The sequence below is a fragment of the Topomyia yanbarensis genome, chromosome 3, assembly GCF_030247195.1.
Source record: "Topomyia yanbarensis strain Yona2022 chromosome 3, ASM3024719v1, whole genome shotgun sequence".
Lineage (NCBI taxonomy): Eukaryota > Metazoa > Arthropoda > Insecta > Diptera > Culicidae > Topomyia > Topomyia yanbarensis.
Window position 1 is genome coordinate 284635254 of NC_080672.1, and position 26029 is coordinate 284661282.

The window sequence follows — 26029 nt, forward strand, 5'->3', positions numbered from 1 at the left end:
AACGCTGTAGCTGTCCAATATCATGCGCATCCAAGCTCTTTGAATGTCGCTTTCAAGGATGCAGGCAGGATTTTTGAAGGGATATTTGTATTTGTATTTAAAATTTGTGTTCATCTGACACTAAGTCTTAATGAACTTAACTAAAAATAATTAACCTAATGTTACAGCAAACGGTGACGAAATTGTGATGAATTATAATTGAGGTCAAAGTGCTCGGCAAGCTCGTTGAAGCGACGAACCATCGCTAAAATCGGACTATTAGCAGCGTTTCGCATTTCGATGTGTAGTAATGTCCGAGGGCGAAGAACACGGGTTGGGGAACATCATACTCAGCCAACAGAAGCTTTGATATGAAAATGGCCTGCGAAGTATGTCTACGTTCTTGCAAAGTATGTAGTCCTAATAGTCTGCAACGGTTCTCATATGGTGGCAGGTTCAACGGATCATTCCAAGGCAATTGACGTAAAGCATATCGTATAAATTTGCGCTGGACAGCTTCAATCCTTTCACTCCACGTTGCATGATAAGGGCACCAGACGATGTTTGCAAATTCCAATTGCGAGCGCACCAGTGAGCAATATAAAGCATTGAAACATAGAGGATCCCGGAATTCGCTAGAAATTTTGAACATAAAACCTAGAAGTCGATTTGCTTTGTCGATGGTCGCTGACAGGTGATTGGTATAAGTTAGCCTTTCATCGAGAATAACACCTAGATCTAACCGTGGTCAACGCGTTGCAGCTAAGTTCCGGCAATGTTGTAGTTAAAATTAAGCATGTCTCTTGTACAATGAAAACTAATGACAAAACATTTCGTAACACAAAGGATCAACATGTTTCTTTGACACCAATTGTAAAATGTATCAATGAGACACTGTAACTCACGGCAATCGGCTTCATTCCTTATCACAAGAAATATCTTCAAGTCATCGGCGAAAAATAGTTTCCCTCCACGCATTAGAACAAAGACCGCATCATTCACGAATAATGAAAATAGTAATGGACCTAGTGTACTACCTTGGGGAACTTCGGAATTATTACAAAAAGATTCAGACACGTTGTCACCAATTTGCATGACGCACTCGCGGTGAACAAGGTAGGATCGAAGCCAGTGGCAGAAACTCGAGGTACATCCTAGTTTATCAAGCTTTGCAAGCAGTATCTCATGGTTAACTGTGTCGAAAGCGGCCTTAAGATCTGTGTAGACCGTGTCCACCTGGAGTTTCCTGGATATGTTTTCAATGCAAAACGATGTGAAGCTAACTAAATTCGTCTCAACCGATCGACCAGGGAAGAATCCGTGCTGACAAGGGCTTATGTAATGTTTACTAGCAAAAAATAGCACTTCGTTGATAAGCGCTTCGAAGATTTTCGACTCAACTCTCAGCGAAGTGATTCCCCGTTAGTTCACGATGTTGCTTTTGTCATTTTTCTTGTGAACCGGAAACATAACTGAAAACTTCCAATCATCGGGAAATTTTTGCTGCTGAAGCGACACATTGAAAAGGTGCGTCAGCGGGATCGCTAAGATATCAGAACATGTTTTCAGAACAGCAGATGGCATAGCACTTTGTCCTGCAGAGAGAACCGATTGTACTGAAATAGTGAATACATCCATATCCACTGCACCAATGGGAACATCACGGGTCGCGTTTTCGAGCTCGATGGCAGATGGCACATCAGTCGTGAAGACACTTGAAAAGTAGCTGGCAAATAAGGAGCATTTTTCCGCCGTTGTAGTCGCTACTTCGCCATTGTAGACCATCCTAGACGGAAGACCCGTTTCCTTTCTCTTCGTTTTAACAAAAGCCCAGAATCCCTTCGGATTTCGTCGTAAGTTTTGTTGGATGCGGTTCACATATCCTTTGCACAGCAATTTATTGTAACAGCGGTACTCATTGCTGGCGAGTGCTAAAAAGCGCTTGAGAATAGGGCATCGACGATTTGTGTACGCACGTAGGGCTTTGGCACGGGTGCGTTTCAGATTCCGAAGCATGGCGTTAGACCATGGAGGCTTCTTGGGAGGTAGATATTCTGGCACGGATTTTTCAACACATTCAATGAGTAATCGGTTATAGAGATCGACTGCAGCATTTACATCAACTTGATTAAGTAATACACTCCAGTCAATCAGCGATAGGGTGCGACGTAGTGCTGCTAAATCAGTTTTACGAAAATTATGACGATTCACAGCTAAATCTTCTTCATATTGTGGTGAACTAATGATGGAAATGGATATTTCTAATGCGGGATGATAGTTATCCAAAGGAACGATAACACTGGAAGCTTCACTCACAGAACACTCAGGCAAAGCATTCTCACTGATGAACACAAGGTCAAGAAAACGGGATTGATGGTTGGAAATCGTGCTTACTTGATTTAGTCCGTGAAAAGCCATCCCGTCCAGAAGTAAGCGGCTGGCAGGATTTGTTGTCGAGGATAACGGGTTAGGGTAAGCGTATCCACGTCCAGAAGAAACCCACATCAGTCCTGGTTGGTTGAAATCACCAAGAACTATTATCACATCGTTTGCATCTGCCTGAGAAGAAGCGTGTTCTATAGAGTCGAGATGGAGCTGCGTAATAGTGCAGTCAAGTCGCTTTTCAGGAGGAATGTAAACAGCTCCAATAAAGTAGCTCTTCGTCTGCGTAGTAATCTTCGTCCAAACAACTTCAATGCTTGATGAACTATCCACACCAAATTCACATGAGGCTAGTGCGGAAGAAACAGCGATCAAAACTCCCCCGCCGCGACCATGAACACTGTTATGTGCGCTTCGATCCGCGCAATAAACCGCATAAGAATCCCCGAAGAGCTGCATCGATGTAATACGATCATCAAGCCAAGTTTCCGTCAGAACATAAATATCGTAGTCGCCGTCAAGAGCAGCCAAGTACAAGTCCTCGATTTTCGTCCTTAGCCCTCTGACGTTTTGGTAGTATAGCCGTAAATCGCCAGCGCCACGTGACAATCGTGCCGACATGCCGAAAGGGCGTGATGTACCCGATGGCATGGTAGAAACCAAAAGGTTTTCAGGGAGCGGATCGTCATTTAAAGCAAAATACTCGCCTGAGAAGGGAGTTCGGAAGACTCCCTCACGACCTCCGAACGCAGGGCCGGGACGACTAAGCTGGTCGCTGGCTGGTAGCACGACTGCGTCGGAGTGCTCGGGGGCTTCCGTAGTACGGTATAACAGGCGTCCCGGTGATGGCAGCGCAGAATGAATTTGTTTGTGCAGTCTCGGCGATGGCGGTGAAATTATTCGTCGTTCAATCAACGGCGAATTTTTGGAACAAGTTGTACCCGATGGCATGCTAGAAACCAAAAGGTTTTCAGGGAGCGGATCGTCATTTAAAGCAAAATACTCGCCTGAGAAGGGAGTTCGGAAGACCCCCTCACGACCTCCGAACGCAGGGCCGGGACGACTGAGCTGGTCGCTGGCTGGTAGCACGACTGCGTCGGAGCGCTCGGGGGCTTCCGTAGTACGGTATAACAGGCGTCCCGGTGATGGCAGCGCATCGTGAATTTGTTTGTGCAGTCTCGGCGATGGCGGCGAAATTATTCTTCGTTCAAACAACGGCAAATTGTCGGAACGAGTTGTACCCAGTGACATGCGTCCCGATGGTGGTTGAATTAATCCGTCATAGCTGATTGAACTGATGATGGTGAAGCAGGCTGATGAGTATCGGCCTGAACTGGCGACTGATCTGGCTGCGGATAGGGGGGTTTCCAAAAATTTCCAGCTGATACGGTGCGATTGCTCTTGAATTCGCGGAAAAGAATTCCTTCGGGCCATGTTGAAGCAGATAGGGCTCGCGCCTTGAGCTCAGGTTTGATTCCAACTTTAAACGAGATGAAATTCATTGTGCTTACGTCACGATCCTTTGCAACAAGTCTAACGACTTCCACGTCATCGGTGATAAGACGTTGTTAGGATATGATCGAGCAATCCAGATACTCGCCCGTAACAGGAAATCGATGGTAGGTTTCATCCATTGCTGCACAGTTCATTCATTATCTGCTTGATTTTGATTCAAACTTAATTCAGAATGATGCTGATGCTACTGCGACGGAAATGGATTCAATATATCACATTTTCTCATTTGATCGGAAATAACTGCACAATACTCTGAAGCAGCTCAATGTTTTCATTTAAGATTACCAAAGAAGGTGCTTGCATTAAATTGATCACATTCCATCGTATCAGGGCAACGAATTCCAATTTTGGACAGTAACTCCAGCAGTTGCGTTTAGTGTATCGTCCCAATCGTAATCGTAATTAACAAAATTTTGGTTGTACATATAGCCAAGAAAAATCACCAAAAGTTGATGTTGAGTAAACTTATTGACGAGTTATCAAATGATTGAATGATGTTCAGGACACCAAATCGCCGTTTTCTGACGACTGCTTTCAGGACAGATATACATGCAATCAAACGGGTTTGAAAACTTTTTAATTTATTCTTTTTTTTTCTAAGAAAATCATTCACCTTTTTATTTTTCTTAAACCGTCGGGAAATGGAAGCTCTATACATTATGTACTTCTATGAACAAGGAATATAGTTTTACATACACATAATTGGCCTAGGCCATATTTCCGAAATCCTGCACATTGGCATGATTGAGAAAATATTTCAATAACTAAGATTTGAAAATTTTGAAATTAATTATATTTACAAGTTTCAGAAATTATTTTAGATCCAATAGTTTAATTATGAATGGGAAATCGTTTTCGTAGAGCACATTTGACACTCTTTTCATTTACAAAAAGATATGTTTCATTGTGTTTATTCAAGCATACGTCATCTGCTAACATACCTAATGTATGAACTAATCAATCATAAACAACACAGTTATTATCTTTTAATATTAAATTTTATTTCTGGTATCAAAAAATTTTAAAAACCTCATAATGGTGGTTCAGACCCCGAACACAGTGCACTTTACTTAGAGTTCCCAAAGCTCCTTTCTCTGTTGCGTGATGATAAAAGACACGTCTTATCCGGCTGTGCGTCAGGGCCATCGCGCACATAATGCAAGGCTCGTGTGTAAAATATGCATCATAACCTGTACAGAGATAAGGCCCATACTTGCCTAAGTTGTCTTCGTGTGGAGAAATATTATCGCGAACGCTCACATCCACCGCTTTCACTGGCTGCGCCCCAAATATAACATCGGAAAACTTATCATTCAAAACTCGCATGTACTCAGAATCGACACCGTTGAGGTTCCAATTACTTTCGATCGGTAAAGAACTTTGATAACTAGCTGACCATGCGCCACCATTTTGCGAAACGGCCACATTATCAATTAACACCATCGGACAGTGCTTTATCGGATGTTCTTCGCTTTTACCCACACCGATGGCGGCGACTCGATTCAGCTTCGGATTAACACACATGCTGAATGGTTTACTTTCAAACCGCCTCATCAGATAGAGACACGCAGACATCATTCGCAAATGATAGGTCCTTTCGACGCTATTGAAAACAGTGTTCATATATAAGCTTTCTGAATATTTGTTCGGATGAAACTTACAAGGCCAATATGATTTAGCGTTCTCATATTGCCACCTCAACTTAGGCTGATAGCGAGCAACTTGCCGTTTGACGATAACGCTGCAGAGATTATCCACTAAACAATCTTCAACCTTTTGAAGTTTTAAATATCTAGTCAAACTACATCTAACAGTAGCGTCGTGCGCTGTATCCTTCACAAGATCATTGACTTCGTTGGATGTCTCCGAATATTTTTCCAATTTTAGCAGTTCTTGTAAATATTCGATCTCGCCGAGAATAATCAATCCATCACGACCAACGCGTTTCAAATGTTGCAACCGCGGAATCGGTAAGCAACGGTTCAACTCTGAAATTAATTTTGATATGTGTCGTGGATCACCAACATGACCAACATAAACTTCTATTAATTGGACGGGTTGGCAATACTCGTCCGATATGATTGACTTGATCTCGGTCAGAACAGCCTCCTTCTCGGCTATTTTAGCCTTTTTCGATTCAGGTTGCTCCGATTCACCCATAACGGAAGGACTGTGGTTGTCCACATATTTTAAAAACTTTCACATTCACGTCTGGAAATAAACAAATTTAAAACAAGCATAAAAACCTTATGTTACCTATAATATATTTACTTGAGAAATTATAATGTTATCTATGACGATTGTAGCCATCCATTAATCCTATATTAGGAAGGGTGCTAAACTATTTCACTAGATACTCCGCATATAGGTAGTTGATCAAATGAGCTCAAATCGGTGTCAATATCATTACTTCGACTATTAATATCACTATTACAACAAAATACGTTAAAATGCGAAATAATTCGATAGAAGTGAAAATTTGATCTTCATCCCACCATTTGAACCAAAGCGTTTTATAAAGATAACCCCAGATGCTGCTCTAACAAATTTGTTCCAATGGATAGGATGAAAATAAGATATATGAAAATAATCAATTTCAAAACGAGCAAAAAAGCCTTGTGTTTACTATAACATAGTTACTTGAGAAATTATAAAATTGTATAGAATGTTAATATTATCAGGTAGAGTGCTACACTAGCATATTTGACACTCGGCATATAAAATGAATTAAAATTTTTTTTAATTTTGATTATAGATGTTTTAACCTTAAGGTCATTCGCCTCTTCGGGTTAGAAAATTAACAATAGTGTTTACACTACAATAATCGTAGAACAATAGATATTATTGTTTTTAAATTGTGTGTCGCAGAGTTCTTTGATTAGATTTACAACAAAAATTCATATAACAAATAATTTTACTGTCCATAAAAAATATAGCAAATTTTGTTTTTGAGAAGAAAAAAAATGCATGATGATTTTTTATGCCTAGGTGCATATATAACCAGTTAGACTTCATTTTGAAATAGTTTAAGATTACTGTACTCTTACAGCGAAAATTACGAATGAACTATTCGGGAAGCGATTTTGGCGGCCTTTTTCAAGGAAAATTGAATCGTGTCCCCGACCCCGGGGTAAATTGGCGGTGTGTATGGATACGCTAGAAAATACGCAATTAAATGGAGATTCAATTACTTCACGGGTCCTTAAGGAATGTGCTGAATATCTTTTCAAGAAAACTGTACATTACCTGACATTTGCTATTATATTTCATCTTCATATTCATACTACTTCGACGCGTACTCCATATTTAAAAGCAAATTTTTGAAATTCTTCAGGCCATTAGTCGAAGTAAATGTGTCCCGCATTGACAAGATACATGGAATTTTTCAAATGCGGCATTTACTACGGCCAAAAACCTGAAGAATTTCTAAAATTTGCTTTTGAATATGGAGTACGCGTCGAGGTCAAAATGTTGGAGTACTGATGCTGAAATATAATAGCAAATGTCGGCAAAAGCTTTATTTTACCACCGTGTCCACGACCTTCCCGCTGAAACCTCTAATAAGTGTAGTGACGCCGAATAAGGAAGAGAAGCCTCGCTTCTTCCAGGTACCTTCTCCCGAAACAGTAAAATGTTTGGCAACATTCCTATATTTTGTATTCATTGCTTTCTCCTCGTTCGCAGCGATAACACGGAGTCGTAGACCGAAGCTGCGGCGATTTCGATGTTATTAAGACATAGATAATAAGTTTTTTTACTGTTCCAGTACAAATATCCCCATCGTGGTGTGCCGCACTTAGTATCTCAGAAACGGGAGCTTGGTACCTTTCTGTTCCCAGAAACATGCCAAGGAATATGACTTTCACCAAATCCTTTATGTGGTGTGTTCTTAGATACATATAGATTTAAATTAAACAAAGAAAAAAATCGATTTTTTGAAACCGTGAAAATAGGAGACCTAAAATAGCTGATTTTTTATTGGAAAATAGCATAAAATGGTTATGACTAAAAAAACCCTTAATTGAAAAATTATCTCAATAACTCAACGCACAGTGTTTTAACACGTCGATTTCGTGCTCAAAATTAATAGCGTCTAAACCGTTAACTTTAGAAGTATAGTTTGTTCGGAGAAGTTGTTGCCCTTGTGATTGCGCATCCACAGGAGTATATCGTTCAGTGATTAATTCACCAATAAGTGATATTCGAAATTTATTTCCTGAACCAATTAAGATAGAACCTTTGTCTTCGGCAAAGTTGTAGAAAATATTACTACAAAAGAAATTGCTGAAGATATGATACATCTAGCTTTAATGGTTTAAAAGTTATGGAACATTTTATATCGAAAACCCCTTAAAATTAGTTTTTTCATAACTTTTTTAGGCATTCTCCTACCTTCTTAAAATTTTCCACAAAGTTGTTTGCGGTGTTGAAACACATATTTTTGCCGGACAAGCTTACTTCCTATCTGTTGAATTTAAAAAGATATACCAAATTTTGCGATATTTTTGGGGTAACTTCAACCTTAAATAGCTCGTTAAGGAGCAAACAACATCATAACGTATTGAAAGTACCAGCTTTTTACTTTCAAATAGTGGTCCGATTGTTAATCGACGCGATTCTCTCCGAGTTTTATGTTCAAAACTGTGTGTTCTATGCAATTTACCATGAGAATATGAAGCTGCTTATCGCAGCGCGCTTGAATATTTCATTTTATACCACTGCAGTGGAATATTGTTTTTAACATAACACTCGGAGAGAATTGTGTCGACTAACAATCGGACCACTATATGAAAGTAAAAAGCTAGTACTTTCAATATGTTATGATGTTGTTTACTCCTTTTTGCTCCTTAACGAGTTATTTAAGGTGGAAGTTACTCCAAAAATATGGCAAGTTTGGAAACCAGTGGCCGATCCCCCCAAATTTTTTTATCTCCTTGAGAAATTTTAAAATAGTTTCTATTTTAAATTCGTTCTAAATTCCAAATCATTCGAAGCCAGATTCGACAACCAAAACTGATTTTAATTACAAAGGGTATTACATATTACGTATTGTATATTGAACATTTCAAATGCCAAATTGATGGTCATTTTTTGTTAATACCGGTTTTAGGAACACCGTTATATGAGTATGACCTGATTTCATATAGGATAGAGAGCATATTTTCATTAAATTCCTATGATGGCCCTAACCATTTGAAGCCATTGGTTAAAACAGTGTCTACCATCTTTGGTCAACGCATTAGTTCAAATAGTGGGGCGAAAATTGGGACATTTGGTACGAGTTTCGCTCAAATACGAGTATTTTCAGGTATTTTCATTATTGTCCTGGTTCTAAAAAAGGAAGCTTAGGTATAGATACTAACCGTACTAGATATTCCAAAGATTTAATTAAGTAACGAAATATACGAAGTGGAAGGGCAATTGCACTCCTATGACATTTCATTGCAATGCCGTCTACTTCATAGCACCTTTGCCGAGCAAATCTCAATACTTCTGTGACACTCATTGGCCCTGTCACCTCCAGTGACTGTGTTTCTAACAATACCTGTCAAGTTGTTTTTATCGCTTTTATCATTTTACCGTTTTCAACGCGAAATACACTCGCAACTAACAAATTACAAACGCTGTCGAAACGTGACAAGGTTGTTTTAAAAGAAGAATAACGATGAAGTTACAAGCTAATAAAATTTCTATTTCGCAAGGCATAATTGAAAAACATCCTGTAAGATGATTTAATGGCTGACTCACCACAGTCTGTGCTATGTGTGATGTCGATCCGACTAACAGTAGTATGCTAGTGATAGGCTCTTTGGTAACAACCCGTGAAAAAGTTATGATTTTATAATTTCTTGTAGCCAATTTAACTGTAACTGCATACCTGCGATTTCTTCATAAATAATATTTCAGAGTGGTTTGCCGTACTGAGCAGCAAAGTTCTAAATGAACAAATTGTTTTCGGCATGATGTTGAAAGATTAGCTTTTAAATTATATTGAAATTGAAAGTGACTGGTAACCCGAACAAAGTCGAACATCAAAATTACAATAAGTAGAATTAATATTTTAATAACAGCATCAGCATATTTTGCTCTCAGATTTTGATTTTTTAAACAGGACATCAAATTTTGATCTCATTTTGCTATCCTTTTCTACTCTGCGTTTCTTAGAAGAATTTTCTTGTTTATATTTTATTGGTAAAACATCGAAGTGAATACATATTTTATCAAAAAAATTCAACATCTCAATGAGCTTTCATTTTACTCTCAATGCGCATGAGCATGATGACCGTACAATTCTTAGTTGCTGCTCCGTGATTGACCCCAACCCAGGGACAACTTGACAGATAGTGCTTGTTTCATATATGTACCACCGATTTGATGGTGGCGAGAACCACGAACAACGCAACGAAAAAGTTTCAAGATAAAAGCGTGTTTCGTTACGTGTGTTATTAGAGAATAAATTTATCCCTAACTGGAAACCGTCAGCAAAGTTACAGAAATCTTATTATAATTTACGCTGGAAGTGTTTTTAGCAACCGGCTCGCTTCCTTCCTAAAAATGTATTGGTTTTCTTGTTGTGTGAAGTTTGTAGTCGGTAAACAATTGGTGCCTTTTTCTCGAGAAATATAAATAAAAAACATTTTGTTCAATGAAAGTAAATCACCAAGCCTAATAATTCGTGAACCTGCGACATTTTGTTTCAAATTCATTGAGAACGTTAAGAATTCTAGTATTTCGATCGAGAAAATAAACAACAGGTACATGTAGGATTTTCTACCTATTTAGAAAAATTGGTTTTTAATAGAATTTGTGTGCTTTTATCAGAATTCTGGCAGCCAACCGGTAGTGCTCGGTTTCAGCAAGAATAATACCAGGAATGTACCATTTTGTTCGACTCCTGCCAAAGTTTTGTTCGACTTTTGCAATTATTCTGTCCGCCAGACATTGCGATGGTTTTGGTACGGATCCCTTCGGAATTATTCTGGCATTTTACTCCAGTCTGATACACCCAAAACAAAAACCTCTTGCAATAATTGTAAGCGACAATCACTTGCAAATAATGTTCGCATCGCTTGCAATTTTGCAGTTAAAGCCGCTTGCAATGTTTGCAAGCATATAAAACACTTCATCTCTTGCTATATTTACATACGTTTCTTCAACACACTGTCACAGGATTGCAACCACATTCACGTGCCAATGCCGGTTTGTATGGCAACGCACGCCGAGTTTTTATTTACCGTCTGCTTTTTATTCTTTTCTCACCAACATCCTCAAACGCAATATTGTGGCTTATTCATTACACACGAGGTAGCATCGAATTCCGGATGTGCTGATTGTACGAGTATTAACGCTCAACTTTTATGTGTAAGAATAGATCAGTGCCTATAGTCTGTGCTACGATACTCAATGGCCTGAGTTCAAATCTGGGTGCGTGCTTTACTTTTTTCATTAATCGTGAATTCATCCAAATGTTTATATATGACTTTTATCCACTTATAATTATCTGATAGCATAGTTGGATGGATAAGGTATTGATTAGTGATCTGTTCGTGCAGTGTTCGTTTTTCAATACCAGCTGTCTTTTTTATCTAACGCATATTGGTCACCAATACACATACATCGTTAATACATAGCAAAGCTCGTTTTTTTCTGTTTCTTGCATTACATGCAAGGAAGCTTCTTGCAATTTTTGCACATTACCAGAACGCTTGCAATTTTCGCACGCATTTATTGCAATAATGTAAGCGAATCTTACCGGGTACGTTTTGGGTGTATAAACCTAACGGAACGGTATCTACTGGAGGATTTCATGCCTGGGGAAATGTTGACTCGATCCGGAAGATTTTCGAAAATTCTAATATAAGTGGAAGTGGCTTGATTTTGAAAGTAAAATTGCTTTGACTTTTCCGAAAATCGAATTTATTTTATTCTGGATTTATTAAATTCAAAATGGATTCTATGTTTCTGGTTTAGGTATGGCGGCATGAGAACAGCTTCTAATTTGAACAGCGAAATAAATTTGATGATAGAAATGCTTAAATTGTTTATTTTTTACAGATATGGAAAATAATAAATGGGATGCGCCTTTTTCAAATTTTGCTCCATTCGAGCCGCCATGACATCACCAAATCACCACAAAATTTGCTTATGAATTCAATATATGGGAGCTGTCAAGTTGTCCCCGGGCAGATTGACCCGAACAAGCGAAATTGCACAGAGAATCAACGAATGTAACCTGGGAGTAGCTATCCATCCTAAATGTGCACGTTTCGATAGTTCAATGCTTTAAAATATCAATAACGGCGTCGGTCACATCCTTACAGTTATTGGGGGAGGAAAGGAATGTTAGTGTAACAAACGTTGTTATGGAGATCGTGTATACCTCTGCATCTCCACGGTTGCCACGGGAAGGAGTTTTTGTTAGTAGGATGGAGTAAAGAGGTACATAAATCTGGATTCACCTTGATAAGTGATGCGATCTATGTAACTCTCAGAAGTGTTTATTGCTCCAGAATTTATGATAGATTGATATCGTTTGTTGAATTAATTTGGAAATATTTAGATTGAAAAAATGCAACTTATACTCCGGACAGCCGACTGTCGGAAGTGTTGCCTATGTTTGACTGAATCAATCGGCATTTGTACGATTTTATTATTTCTTGTTGCTTTATTCCGGCGAAGCACAACATTCCAAGAACAATACCATATAATGAACAGCTATTACTTTAAGGGTCTCGAGACTTTATCGAAATAGGTATGGTAATACTTATGTAGACCGATTTTGTACATCGGGCAAATAGAATCAAGATGTGAGGTAACAAGAACGAAAAGAAACTAATTTATAAAATGCATACAAAAAATAGAAAATGCAAGAAATAAAAATGGTAATCAAGTTAATATTATTAGACACATGAGAATGAATGACATAGTGCATGCGATACACAAAATGATATGATACAGAGTATAGGCGAATAATCAATACAATGAAAACAATATAATGAACATGGTTTAATTGACTAAGAGTAAACCAACAGACATGGCAACGAATCAATTGTTCTTCGTGCTGTTATTATGACAGCCGCAAATCGGTAACTGGCCCGCGACCGCACTCGTGTGCTGTCAACTTTCAGTCGTCATACATGATAAACAGTTCGATCAACTTAGGAACTTCTAATAATAATTTAACCTCGACCGTCGCACTATCACAACCACACATGGTTTAGACTATACAAAATGGAAACGCAGTTACTTGTGTGCATTGTTAGAAGAACAAAGGATATCGTTATTTGTATTCTTGGGTGATTTTTCAGGATGACTGAGTTTCATCAACAAAACGTGATTATTCGGCCTAACACAGTGGCCATTGACTTCAGGTATTTTCGCATAAGACCAAGTATTCGTGATGTGGAACATCTGCTGAAGGTGAAAATGCAGCTTCGGTTACAGCTTGAGCACATCAGGCATGCGGTGCTGATAACCTTCAACAAATTCGCCCAGGCGAAAAGATTTATTTTGCAGAATAACTTGAAACACGTTCTTGTTTGTGACAACGTTGAAATCAAGATCCCTATATACATGGATAATGGAAATATTGAAGTTAAATTACATGATTTATCTCCACTTACTTGCAAAGTGGCAATTAAAAAATTCATGTCGAATTTCGGAGCAGTGGAATCTATTACGGAGGACACATGGAGAAACTACTTCCCAGGTATTTCAAATGATGTCTTTGTGGTGAGAATGCGGGTAGACCAACCCATTCCCTCTTACCTTACCCTGCAGTACAAAACAGAAGGGGGTGATACCATTACACAGCAAACTCTTTGTACATATCAATGACAAACGAATAGTGTCAGTTCTGTGAACAAACGGCACACTACGGACAACCTTGCCTAGAAACCGCTGAGGAAAGCTCACCTGCAGAAAGAAATGCCAACACCCAAGCTCCACTATCTTCACCTGAACCGCAAACGGTTGCCAAATTTGTGGCTGCTGTTCAGGCAATAATGACAACTATAAAAGCTGCGTCAAGCACTTCAAACTTAACAACTAATACCACCAGTGAAGAAACTACCACCAAGGATGGAGTGTTTACATTCGTGACCCGCAAGGGCAAGAAGCCAGGAAGAACATCTGATCGCGAGTATCAAGGCAGTAATCAAGATGCTGATACGGGCGTAAACGACAACGAGAGAGACATGGATAACCCCGAAATTGGAGAAAGAAGGAATCTTACAGGCTAAAAATAAAATGTATTGTAATTTTTATTTTTTACATCTTGTAGATATATAAAAGACCCATGGCTCCTCTAAGCAAACGCGTTGAGCCGTGTCAAATAAACGAATTAAAAAAAATTGCAACGCAACAAAATTTATTATTCGATATGTTCGAAAAATAATGGTTAGCGTATTTCAATTGATTATGCAACATATTGCTGGTCATCTGCACTACATGGCTGAGATAAGGCTCATAGTAACAAGATTTATAGTACCATTATCAGATGTGAAGCTGTTCAGAAATATTTCTAAAATTCAGAAGCAGTCAAAAAATTGCACAAAACTATACAGGTTTTAGAGGATGATGCAGTTTCTCTTTGGAACATTTATAGCAGTTAGACAACTGATCAGAGACTGAGATATGTTGCACTAGCAGTTCAACTAGTTGCACATACGTTCATACCCTACAAGGACAGTTCATGTTGTTATTAGTGCAACTTGTTTCCTCAACTTAATGTCATATAACTTGTATTCTTGGGTTTGCGTTTAGCTTGTGCAATTTACCTGTGAATCTCAGATGTTCCATTTTTATATGGATTTTGTAAACATTATTAGAGCGAACCTCGAGCGACTCGAAATCAGCATCAGTGTCACCATCACATGAGTGTACAGCCATTTGAAATAAATATAAAGAAAAACAAATTGAAATATTTTTTGACTAACGTCTCGTTAACTACAAGTAATAACCAATGAACCTATATCGACATTGGTCGAAAATGAGTCTACTAACATTTTAGATGATTTCCCTATTAATATTGACAAAAAATCTGCAAATTTTATTTTGAGAAAATCGCAATATGCTAATTAAAATTCAATGTCAGAAGGGTGCGTGAGAATTTGAGATGTAGAATTATATGTTCCACAGTAAAAATACAGTCCGTTGTAACTTTCTTGTCCTACGTTAAAAATGTTTGAAAGATTTTGCTTTATTATTTAACGTTGCATTTTGGAATTATTATAAGCAGTTGCTAGGATAACTTGGGCCAATTTCATTTTTAAAATATTTAAAATTATTTTGAGAAGATGCAATTGTAATTGTTTATTTGGGGTTTTAACCTTAATCGAAGAATACATCGCATAAATCACAAAAAAATATTTCAATATTTTTTCACTAAACTCATAGGAAAAAACAGTTTCATGATTTACTTGTTCCATAAATCGAGTAGTGATTGTAAAACTGTCAATTTTATAATCTCCGAAAGCTCAAAATATCATAACTTGAAATATCGTAACTTCATGTCATATTGAAAAAAATACGTATCTATTATTTTCCACTTGAGAAAACATAGCTTTTAAATCTTACGTGAAATGACCCACATATACCCTCGCATTTTTCACACTCATTCGAAATCTTCATGTAAAATAAAACACAACGATAAAAATTAAATACTGCTTTCAAACTAGTCACTCACTTTGTATTAGTTAGTGTGATTGAAACCACTACCTGTTGCTGCACCTACGCAACAAATGTAATAATAATTGCATTGATAACACTGAGAACGCCGACAGTCAGTAGGCAAACTAGCAACTATTGCTGATGATGGCAGTAAAACCTGCTCTCAACGTTTTCAAGACGCTGGCTGGTCCAAGGGAAAAGGTATAAAAAAGAAAATATGGAAATAACCAGTTCATAGTGGATAAATTTAATTATAACTGATATATGCCAGTTAAAGTGGTATCTCCCCTCCTTGAATACGGCATTCCCTAGTCAACGCATGAACCGCAGTGCTAGCAACTAGATATACAGCAAGGAAACAAGAAGACATGTTGCGCTATCCACGACTATGCGTGTATTCAAAAACTGGAAATGAAAGTAAGGAAATTAGTGTCACTCACGTTTACGCATGAACTTGAGGCGTGTAATCTAAGTTAAGCCCCTACCGAGCCTTGATTCCGAACCGAGAAACGAAAGAACAGATTAAAGATCGAGCGATTCATTCTAATGAATGTCTTATACTGAATTCGTATTTGTAGCCAAATCAAGAAAGGTTCGTTTTTGGCTGACAAATTTTGGTAGTTTTTTTTATAGTTATCCGGGATCGTTTACCTTTTGCATAGTTTGTTGTTCTGATTGCCACAATGTTGTTTAAGCATATACAGGGTATTTGGTTCATGAGTAAGAATCTCTCGAGGGGTGATTTACTGTCATATTTGGAGCAAAAAATCGTTCTACACATACCATCAAATCTCAACCGTTACAGAGTTATTGAACTTTTTGTGTAAAAAACTTGGTTATCTTAAAACGCCTCTAACTCAAAAAGCATACCTCGTATTCTAAATCATTTAGTGCCATTGGAAAGGTGAGAAAATTTTCTATTGAATAATGTTCTCATATCTTTCAGATAATTAGTTTTAATTACCTTTTAGTTGTAAAGTATTTAAAAGTTAGTGTTTTTGATGAGGTTTTTGTTAATTTTCTCAAAATAATGAATTATGACTATAGCAATATCTATTATCCAAAAGTTGGGTTTGAGGACGATTCATAATTTGTTCTTCAACATAATATTCCTATCTCTTCTCGTTTCGTTGTAATTTGACTTCTAAACTTTTCCTGTAATTGACTTGAAAGTTCTTAAAAGACTCTAATTTTAAAAATATGCTTTATATCGCTATTATCAGGGCTTCATTGGAAAGCTGAGAAAATTTTCATTCGATGTATGTACAGATATCTTTTAGTTAAGTGTACTACGTGACTTTTTACTAGTAAAATAACTCAAAATTTGCGTTTTTTGGTGATTTTTGTAATTATTCTAATTATTAATCAACTACATTTATCGTCACTATTGTTCATTTGGTGCCCCTTAGTATTCTCTACAACTTGTTATTTGACACTTTATCCCTATCGCTTTCCATTTCGCTGCAATTTAATAGTTAACACAGCATGGCCTTATCACAAATCGTCGCTGTTGTGCTATCTTATGACAAACGTCATTTTGGGGTAAACTGAGTTAGATATACCATATTACTTGTATAAAAAATCTCTACAAAGTGGCGTTTACAGAATTTTGATATTTTGCTTGGTTACTGAGATATAGCGAGAAACGTGCAGTGAAATTTGTAATTTTTTGCTTCAAATGACTTTATCTGGGGATTGGCTCAAATTATCTTGATGTAAAAGATGTTTTTATATGTAAAACTATCTGAGAAACACAATGGCATAATCATTTTCAAAACAAAAATGCTCGAATTGTGAGAAAAATGCAATTTTATTTTTAAACTGGAAAAATAGCATGTTTGGCAACACTGTAACCAAAAATAACTATTTTTTTCTAGATTCCCTGACTTATTTCCTTCAAAATGCATCTCACCGATTGTTTCTAGGCCGTGTACAATTATGACACGCCATACAAATTTTGTCATCAATACACGCCTATGACACGTGTGAGTGCGACTTTTGCTTACATTTATAGTGAAAACTCGCAACATAGTCAACCTAACTTCGTAATATTTGAGAGCTTAATACAGAATAGATAGAAGCATTAATTGTCCTCTTTGAATTGTTTTTACCATTTATAAGTTTATTGTTTTTACCGTTTCATAAGTTTTTCTCGAAATGTGCAAAATGGCGCTTGTCATAAGATAGCACAACAGCGACGAAATGCAGTGGGCTCGAAATCGTTGTTTTTGCATATGAAACGAGAAGATAAAAATGAAACTAAAAGAGATAATTGAATGGAGTCAAAGGAAGAATTGTAGAACTTGCTTAGTTGCATTAATTCCATGACAATGATGGTGAAGTTTATTATTTACTATTTTAAGAAAATAACGAAAATGCTAATAATAACACTAACTTTTAACTAATTAACTTCTAAAAGAATACTAAATTCACTTAACTGAAAGGTAATAATACATTTTTCTTTGCAAAATTTTCCTGGCTTTCGAACAAAAATAAGAATAAGTGCCATACTTTTTCAATAAGAGCTAGTATTAGTGAATATGAGATAAAAATATCCAAGTTCAATAACCCAAACACATGAAAATAAGACAAGATAAGTGTATCATGTCAAAGAACAAATTATACAACTTTTCAAGACTAACAATTTGAATTATTAAAATAGTGATGTTAACTATTAAGATTTTCGCGAAGTGAACGAAAAATCGATCAAAATTGTTAAATTTGAAATAAATTACTGTGAAAAGATTACTTAACCTAATTAGCTGAAACATTTGAGGACATTTTTCAGTGGAAAATTTTCTCACCTTTCCAATGGATTTAAAATATTTGAAATACAAAGTATATTTTTTAAGTTAGAGCTATTTTAAGACAACTAAGTTTTTAACACAAAAAGTTCAATATCTTAGTAACGTTTGAGATTTGATGGTATGTGTAGAACGAGTTTTTGCTCCAAATATGACAGTAAATCACCCCTCGAGAGATTCTTACTCATGTTCCAAACACCCTATATGTACTGAAAATTTTGTTAAATTTTCATTTAATAATGCAACAATTGAACAATATTTTGTCGAATTTTCAGATCGCGTGGTATCCGGCGAGATGAAATATTTCTGCCAGGAATTGATCCACTGAAAGCTGGAACTTTCATATCGTAAGAGGTAACTGAAAACAAGTCTTTAAGAGGTTACTACACCGCAGAAATTAAAAAAAAAAATCGATTTTTCATATAAGCCTGAACTGTACTTTAGGGTCTTGAAAATGATATGATAAAATATGGAAGGAGACAATAATTTACAATACTGCCGCAACGCCTCTCTTGTATGTGGTACCCCGGGTCTATTAAGACCGTGGAGGTAATTCAGACCCCCTTGATTTCTCAGAAAATCGTAAGATTATTAGGTAAATATAATTCCATTGGAAAAAAAGATTTAAAAAAACATTCCATAATGCAAATTTAGCAGGAATTTTAAAATTTTATTTAAGCTAAACAGCTTACCTTTATTGTCTTTGGAAAAGTTTTCGTAATTTGTGAGGGCCTTCTTTTTGTTAAAACAACAGTCAGGGTGGTTCTAATTTTATTAACATTGAAAAAAATACTTTTTAATCATTCTAGATAGAGCCATACGACCTTCAATGAAGTTGTGGAACGACAAATTTTAGAAAACTTTACCGAAGACATGTAAGCTCTATATGTCATACTTTAACGTTACAATAAATTTAAAATCAAAGGTTAGGCTATTTCTTAGCGTTTCTTAAAAAACCGTTTATTTAAAAAAATATTCGAATAACATTTTTGGTATTGATTTAAAACTGAAGTAGTCTTCAGACAACTTTAAGGGGTTACATACCTTTTTATTTTTCAAACTATCGAAATTTTTTAATTACTTTATCTAAAAGTACAACTCCTTGAGAATATTTTAGAGATCCGAGAAATAGATCGAAAGTTACAGCGCTTCCAAGCGCTCTTCGTCTACCAAGCACGGTGGTAACTTGAAATTTTAAACTCTATTATCTCGAAATGTCTTTTTCAAGCAATTTTTTTCCGTTATCACGATTGTCGAAAAACCACTCAACCGATTTTCTTCAATTTTTTTTAAATTGATCGTAATTAAATTTTCTCGTGCCTTCACGATTTTTTGTATGCATAAATTTTTGTTTTGGTGATGAGAATTTTTAATACAACTTTAAGAGCTTAAAACATCGATATTCTAGGAAAAACGTTCCCGAATGCAGGAAAAAATTATTATCTATTCAACTCTTCGTTAAAGTACGAGGAATACTCATATAATAATGAATTTTTTTGAGTTTTTGGATATTCGTTGATCTATTGGTCTTCAATCGTGATCACCGCAAACCTCTTAAATAAAAAAGGGTCTCAGAGAAAAGCCATAACTCCGCCAATTATCAATATATTTTTATAAGCTTATGCTTATTTCACTTAAAAATGTACTACCAAAATACTATAAGTTTGATGTAATGAAATCATTACTTTATGCCTTTACGTAAATTCAAACTTTCTTGACATTTTTCGCACAAAAATGTAACCCCTTCAGATTGTTTTAAGGCGAATGATTTGTTCCATTACACATGTCTAACTATTATCGTTGAAAAGTTATGAGTACTTTTTCGCCACAAATGTGGTTCTATATACATACAATAGTCATTGGGGCAAACAAAACATAATTCTTCTCCAACTACATATGAGGTCATGATTCGAGGTATAATGAGCATGAGCATGATGACCGTATAATTCGAAGTTGCTACTCCATCATACCAGACCAAGCGAAATTGCATAGAGAATCAACGAATGAGGCCTATCCATTCTCAATGTGCACGCTTCAAGAGTTCTATACTTCAAACTGCCAATATCGGCGCCAGCCACGTCCTTATCTTTATCAGGGAAGGAAAGGAATGTTAGTGTAACTAACATTGTTTTGGAGACCGTGTATACCTCTGCATCTCAACGTTTGCCAAAGGGCTGAGTTTATGTTAGAGGGGTAAAGAGGATTCACATTGATAAGTGATACGATGCTACGCAACTTTCAGAAGTGTTATCATTTGTTTGTTGCCCTGTGCAGCTGGCTGCCAAGAATTTACGATACATTTATCGTTTGTTGTATTAATTTGGAAATGCTCATTTTGTAAAAAACAACACAAGCAACAAGCTCCGGGCAGCCAACAGTCGGGAGTGTTGCCTATGTTTGTAAAGGTATGTATGGTAAGGTATGTAGCCGAATTTTTATCAAACACTTGTTATACGTCTAGTGTAGTACAATGTCTAATCCACTTGAGAGCATTAAAAATATTAATAATTGTGGAAGTTATAACAAATTCCGCAAAACGCGCCTTTTCAAAGAGGTCTACCGTGACAAGGATTCCAGTACAAAATTTATTAGTATAGGGATTTGTGGGGTCTTTAAACCAAATTTGACCGCCAATACTGATTCTCATTTAATGAGATTTTTACGTATTATTTATTGTAAAATGTTCATTTTAAAATCGAAATTTCGAAACCCTCCCGAAGTTATTTTTTTTAAATCCGCCCCTGACTCTGCTTAATATTCGTGCAAAAACCGTTGGCTTTCAATATGTACTAGAAAATTAGTGAAAAGTGTTATAGTGACATCGTAGTAATCGAAAGAGAGAGTAAAGAAAGCGAGACTCTCAACGTTACTTAGATCCTATTGAAAATTTTCTCTAGATTTAACGATTTTAGCAAAATTACCAAAAGGGAAAAATTTTGAACAAGACCAAATTTTTTGTGCATAAGGACACATACCTTACATAAAGTATGGTTTTATGTTTTAGTGTTTCGGATTCACCTCGTCAGTAACTAACACCATCTCGGTGTCTAGTTAGACTATGTATCTAAACTAGTACCCAAATTAGCACTAGTTAGACACTAAATTCCAAAAAGTCACACGTCATGCGTGAACACTAAACCACTGGCTTATACTTATACAAAAAACCATACTTTATGTAAGGTATGTGTCCTTATGCACAAAAAATATGGTCTTGTCCAAATTTTTTCCCTTTTGGGAATTTTGCATAGTTCCAGACGTTTGGTACTTATACCAAAAGACTGTTTCGGTTCATATTCCTCGTCGGCAAACAGAACCTCTGTGCTTACTATCGAGACATCACTCGGTATAAGCCAGTGGTTTAGTGTTCACGCAAGACGTGTGACTTTTTGGAATTTAGTATCTAACTAGTGCTAATTTAGGTACTAGTTTAGATACATAGTCTAACTAGACACCCAGATGATGCTAGTTACTGACGAGAAGAATCCGAAACACTAAAACAAAAAACCATACTTTAACGATTTTATTTTTTCTGGACAAGACGATTCAAAGAACTACTGATAAAATAAATGTTTACAGTTAAAAATTGCTGGATGTGAATAAGTTGGCCCCTAGGACTCAACCCATTCGATTGATTATCATATTGATGGTATACCAACGCGCTGGAAATACTGTTTCCAAATTTTAATCTTCAGTTTTTCGCCCACGTTGCTCGCTGTATCCGAGATCACTTTTTCAAAATATCATCTCTTCTTTCCCGACATCTAGTAAAGGTTGAAATGATAGGTGATAGGTACGACAGACATTTACAAAAGCATATTTAGATGTAACAGGCAATATTATAATTGTAAATATTGTTTTGTATAGCGGACCCAGAATATAAGCACTAAAATTATTGATAAGACTGTTTCCATAAAAAAACCATTAGGCATAATAAACTTTTTACTATATAAATTAAACAACATCTAATTTATAATGTTTTGAAGATAAGCACTTCAATGGCCAGAAATTATAAAAAAGTTAATCGTTTAGCCATGAGTCGACAAACACAAGCAGATGACATAAATCTACCAAATTACAAAAAAAAATTATTTACGAGAAGAAATACGTAAAATCACTTCGGAAATAAAGCTCATGTGTTGCATCGCTTTTTTCTTGATTCGATTTGTTTGGTTGTATGCAATTTATATAAACATTATCGTAATTTGTTATGCAGTGGTTATTGTCAACCTTGATATTATTCTAATCGCATCACTTCCATATTCATTCAACAAATTAGCACGTGTTCTATACCTGCTCTGATCTCAACCCTTAAATGACGAGCATGCAAAAAAGGCATTCAGAGTGCCAATTCCAATGGTCCTTGGTGACAAATGGTCGGTGTCATGTCAGACCGGACTAAGCGACATTATACTGATTTCGAGAAAAACGAGCTTAAATTTTGAACCGCAGCATCCTTTACGTTATAATTTGAGCTTAATTGTTGCCATAATTCTTAAGAGAAGAGTCGAATGCAGCTGAAGAAATTCTTTAGTCAATACTATCACTATCTCATTTTTTAGGATTTTGTGACTGTCAGGTCTGACTTAAAGCGGACCCTACACGAGACAAGAATATTGTCAATAAAAATATTGACAACACTGCTTCAATCCGTCAATCCCATTTGAATCCTACAGAATCAATATTTTCATAGTGTCCTTACACGATTAATATATTGATCAATAATTGGTTTATTGTCAATATTTCTGCTCGTGTAGGGTCCGCTTAACATCGACAAAATGTAAACCAAGTTATTTACAGCACTGCATTTGATTAGCTGCATAGCTAAAGCGGACCCTACACGAGCAGAAATATTGACAATAAACCAATTATTGATCAATATATTGATCGTGTAAGGACATTTTGAAAATATTGATTCTGTAGGATTGAAATGGGATTGACGTATTGAAGCTGTCTTGACAATATTTTTATTGACAATATTCTTATCTCGTGTAGGGTCCGCTTAACAAACACCGAAAACCAGATTTGCCCTATACATAGCCTTAAGCGGACCCTACACGAGACAGAAATATCGTCAATAAATATATTGACAAGACTGCTTCAATCCATCAATCCCATTTAAATTCTACAGAATCAATATTTTCAAGATTACCTTACACCATCAATATATTGATCAATATATGATATATCGTCAATATTTCAGCTCGTGTAGGGTCCGCTTTAAGCGGACCCTACACGAGACAGAAATATCGTCAATAAATATATTGACAAGACTGCTTCAATCCATCAATCCCATTTAAATTCTACACAATCAATATTTTCAAGATTACCTTACACTATCAATATATTGATCAATATATGATTTATTGTCAATATTTCTGCTCGTGTAGTGTCTGCTTTATGTCGTTTTCGATTAAGAACCTAGACACTAACCCAGGTTAGTTGCTTCAAACAAACGATTTTAATGGAACTGAGTTGGATTCTCGCAAAACAGCGGTGGTGTGAAGCGGACCCTACACGAGTAGAAATATTGACAATAAACTAATTATTGATCAATATATTGATCGTGTAAGGACATTTTGAAAATATTGATTCTGTAGAATTCAAATGGGATTGACGTATAGCGGACCCTACACGAGCAGAAGTATTGATAATAAACCAATTATTGATCAATATATTGATCGTGTATTTTGAAATATTGATTCTGTAGAAATCAAATAGGATTGACGTATTGAAGTAGTCTTGTCAATATTTTTATTGACAATATTCTTGTCTCGTGTAGGGTCCGCTTATTGAAGCAGTCTTGACAATATTTTTATTGACAATATTCTTGTCTCGTGTAGGGTCCGCTTGAGCGAACCCGAAATATATTTCAGGTTGGAACCCAACTCGGTTTGCAGTTCAGTGGCGCATAACCTAGGTTCGAAACTGGCTTCAAACAAAAGGTTTGATAGCAAAAACGACATTATGCGGACCCTACACGAGACAAGAATATTGTCAATAAAAATATTGTCAAGACTGCTTCAATAACGTCAATCCCATTTAGCGGACCCTACACGTGCAGAAATTTTGTCAATAAATCGATTATTGATCAATATATTGATCGTGTAAGGGTATCTTGAAAATATTGATCATGTATAAATCAAAAGCGGCCCTTACACGTACAATATTTTTGTCAATACTAGAGAGTATTGACAAAAGTATTGTACGTGTAATGGAAAAAAAAATATTGACAACAATAACAATATCGTCAATACTGGTATTGACAAAAATATTGAACGTGTAAGGGCCGCTTATTAAAAAGCAGATGCGTTGCTATTTAGCAAAAGTGTGCATTCAAGGGTTAAATTTGCTACACTGCTACACTCTGAATAACACATTATGGGGCGATCGGTTACGGAAACCTGCAGAACAGGATATACAGGTTTTTTTACCACATGCATTACAAACATTACGTGCACCAATTGTACAAACCTGAAAGATGATAGACATTTTAAAAATCTGCGTAATTAGTATATCTAGTATTTGTAAACAATTTATTGCCTACCCAATCATCGCTGTCAACGTCATCACGTCAGTAATGATCTAATCCAATCCTTTGGTGGCGGTCGTATTTCGCTGAAACCGCAACACGGATACTAAAACCACAATACTGCGCTTAACCAACAACTACGTTGAAAACCGATATAGAACTCTTTTGCCATCAATTTGGTAGCACGATTTTTAAATTTTTGTATCAATGAAAACGACAGCCAGCTGATATAAAAATTTTAAGGAACATCGTGAACTAACTCTAGTTAAAGGTAAACAAAGTTCATTTCAAAGTGTCAAAAAAGCACTACACGCAAACGAAAAACTACCTAAAATTGAGTTCTTTTGACTCAATCCGCCGGGGGGAGAAAGGTAAAATCAAGCAAGATTTTTGAAAACAGCGAAACTCGCACTTGACCCAAACAGAGAAAACGGCGATGACATTTTCGAAGTTTTGTTTTAAATGTTATTTAAAAACCATACCGATTTTTACACCAAATATTCATCCAAAATGCTCACCAAAGACGCCTTTCCATTGAATGGAACGAACATTCGCGATCAAGACATTTAAAAGAGCGGATTGAAGAAAAATTAAAGTTACGATGTTATTAGTATCACGCTCACAGTTTCGTCGTTTTACTTTCGTTGGTTTGGTATCTTTGTTGCACTTACGTTATTTCAGTTTCGTCAATTGTGGTGACTAATCTTAAGCGGACCCTACACGTGCAGGAATATTGTCAATAAATCGATTATTGATCAATATATTGATCGTGTAAGGGTATCTTGAAAATATTGATCATGTAGAAATCAAATGGGATTGACGTATTGAAGCAGTCTTGACAATATTTTTATTGACAATATCCTTGTCCCGTGTAGGGTCCGCTTTATCATTTTTTAATCAATTCTATGACTGAACTGTTCCGCCGAAGCAGTATGCCAATGAAGACAACCAACATTTGTAGTTTGTCACTTCTGAGTAGTGTGTTGAAGACAAATAAAGGTTACGTTATTCTGAGCATCACTCTTAAGCGGACCCTACACGGGACAAGAATATTGTCAATAAAAATATTGTCAAGACTGCTTCAATACGTCAATCCCATTTGATTTCTACATGATCAATATTTTCAAAATATCCTTACACGATCAATATA

At 36.3% G+C, this 26029-nt stretch overlaps 1 protein-coding gene across 1 annotated transcript; it reads right to left on the reverse strand.

Annotated features, from left to right (window-relative positions):
• Positions 1 to 4852: 4852 nt before the first annotated feature.
• On the reverse strand, positions 4853 to 25144 carry LOC131693008 (probable inactive tRNA-specific adenosine deaminase-like protein 3). Its single transcript, XM_058980447.1, has 2 exons — positions 24895 to 25144; positions 4853 to 6087 (listed from the first exon to the last, which is right to left on the reverse strand). The coding sequence occupies exon 2, from the start codon at positions 6034 to 6036 to the stop codon at positions 4888 to 4890; it is 1149 nt and encodes a 382-aa protein (XP_058836430.1). The 5' UTR covers positions 6037 to 6087; positions 24895 to 25144; the 3' UTR covers positions 4853 to 4887.
• Between the last annotated feature and the right edge of the window lie 885 nt (positions 25145 to 26029).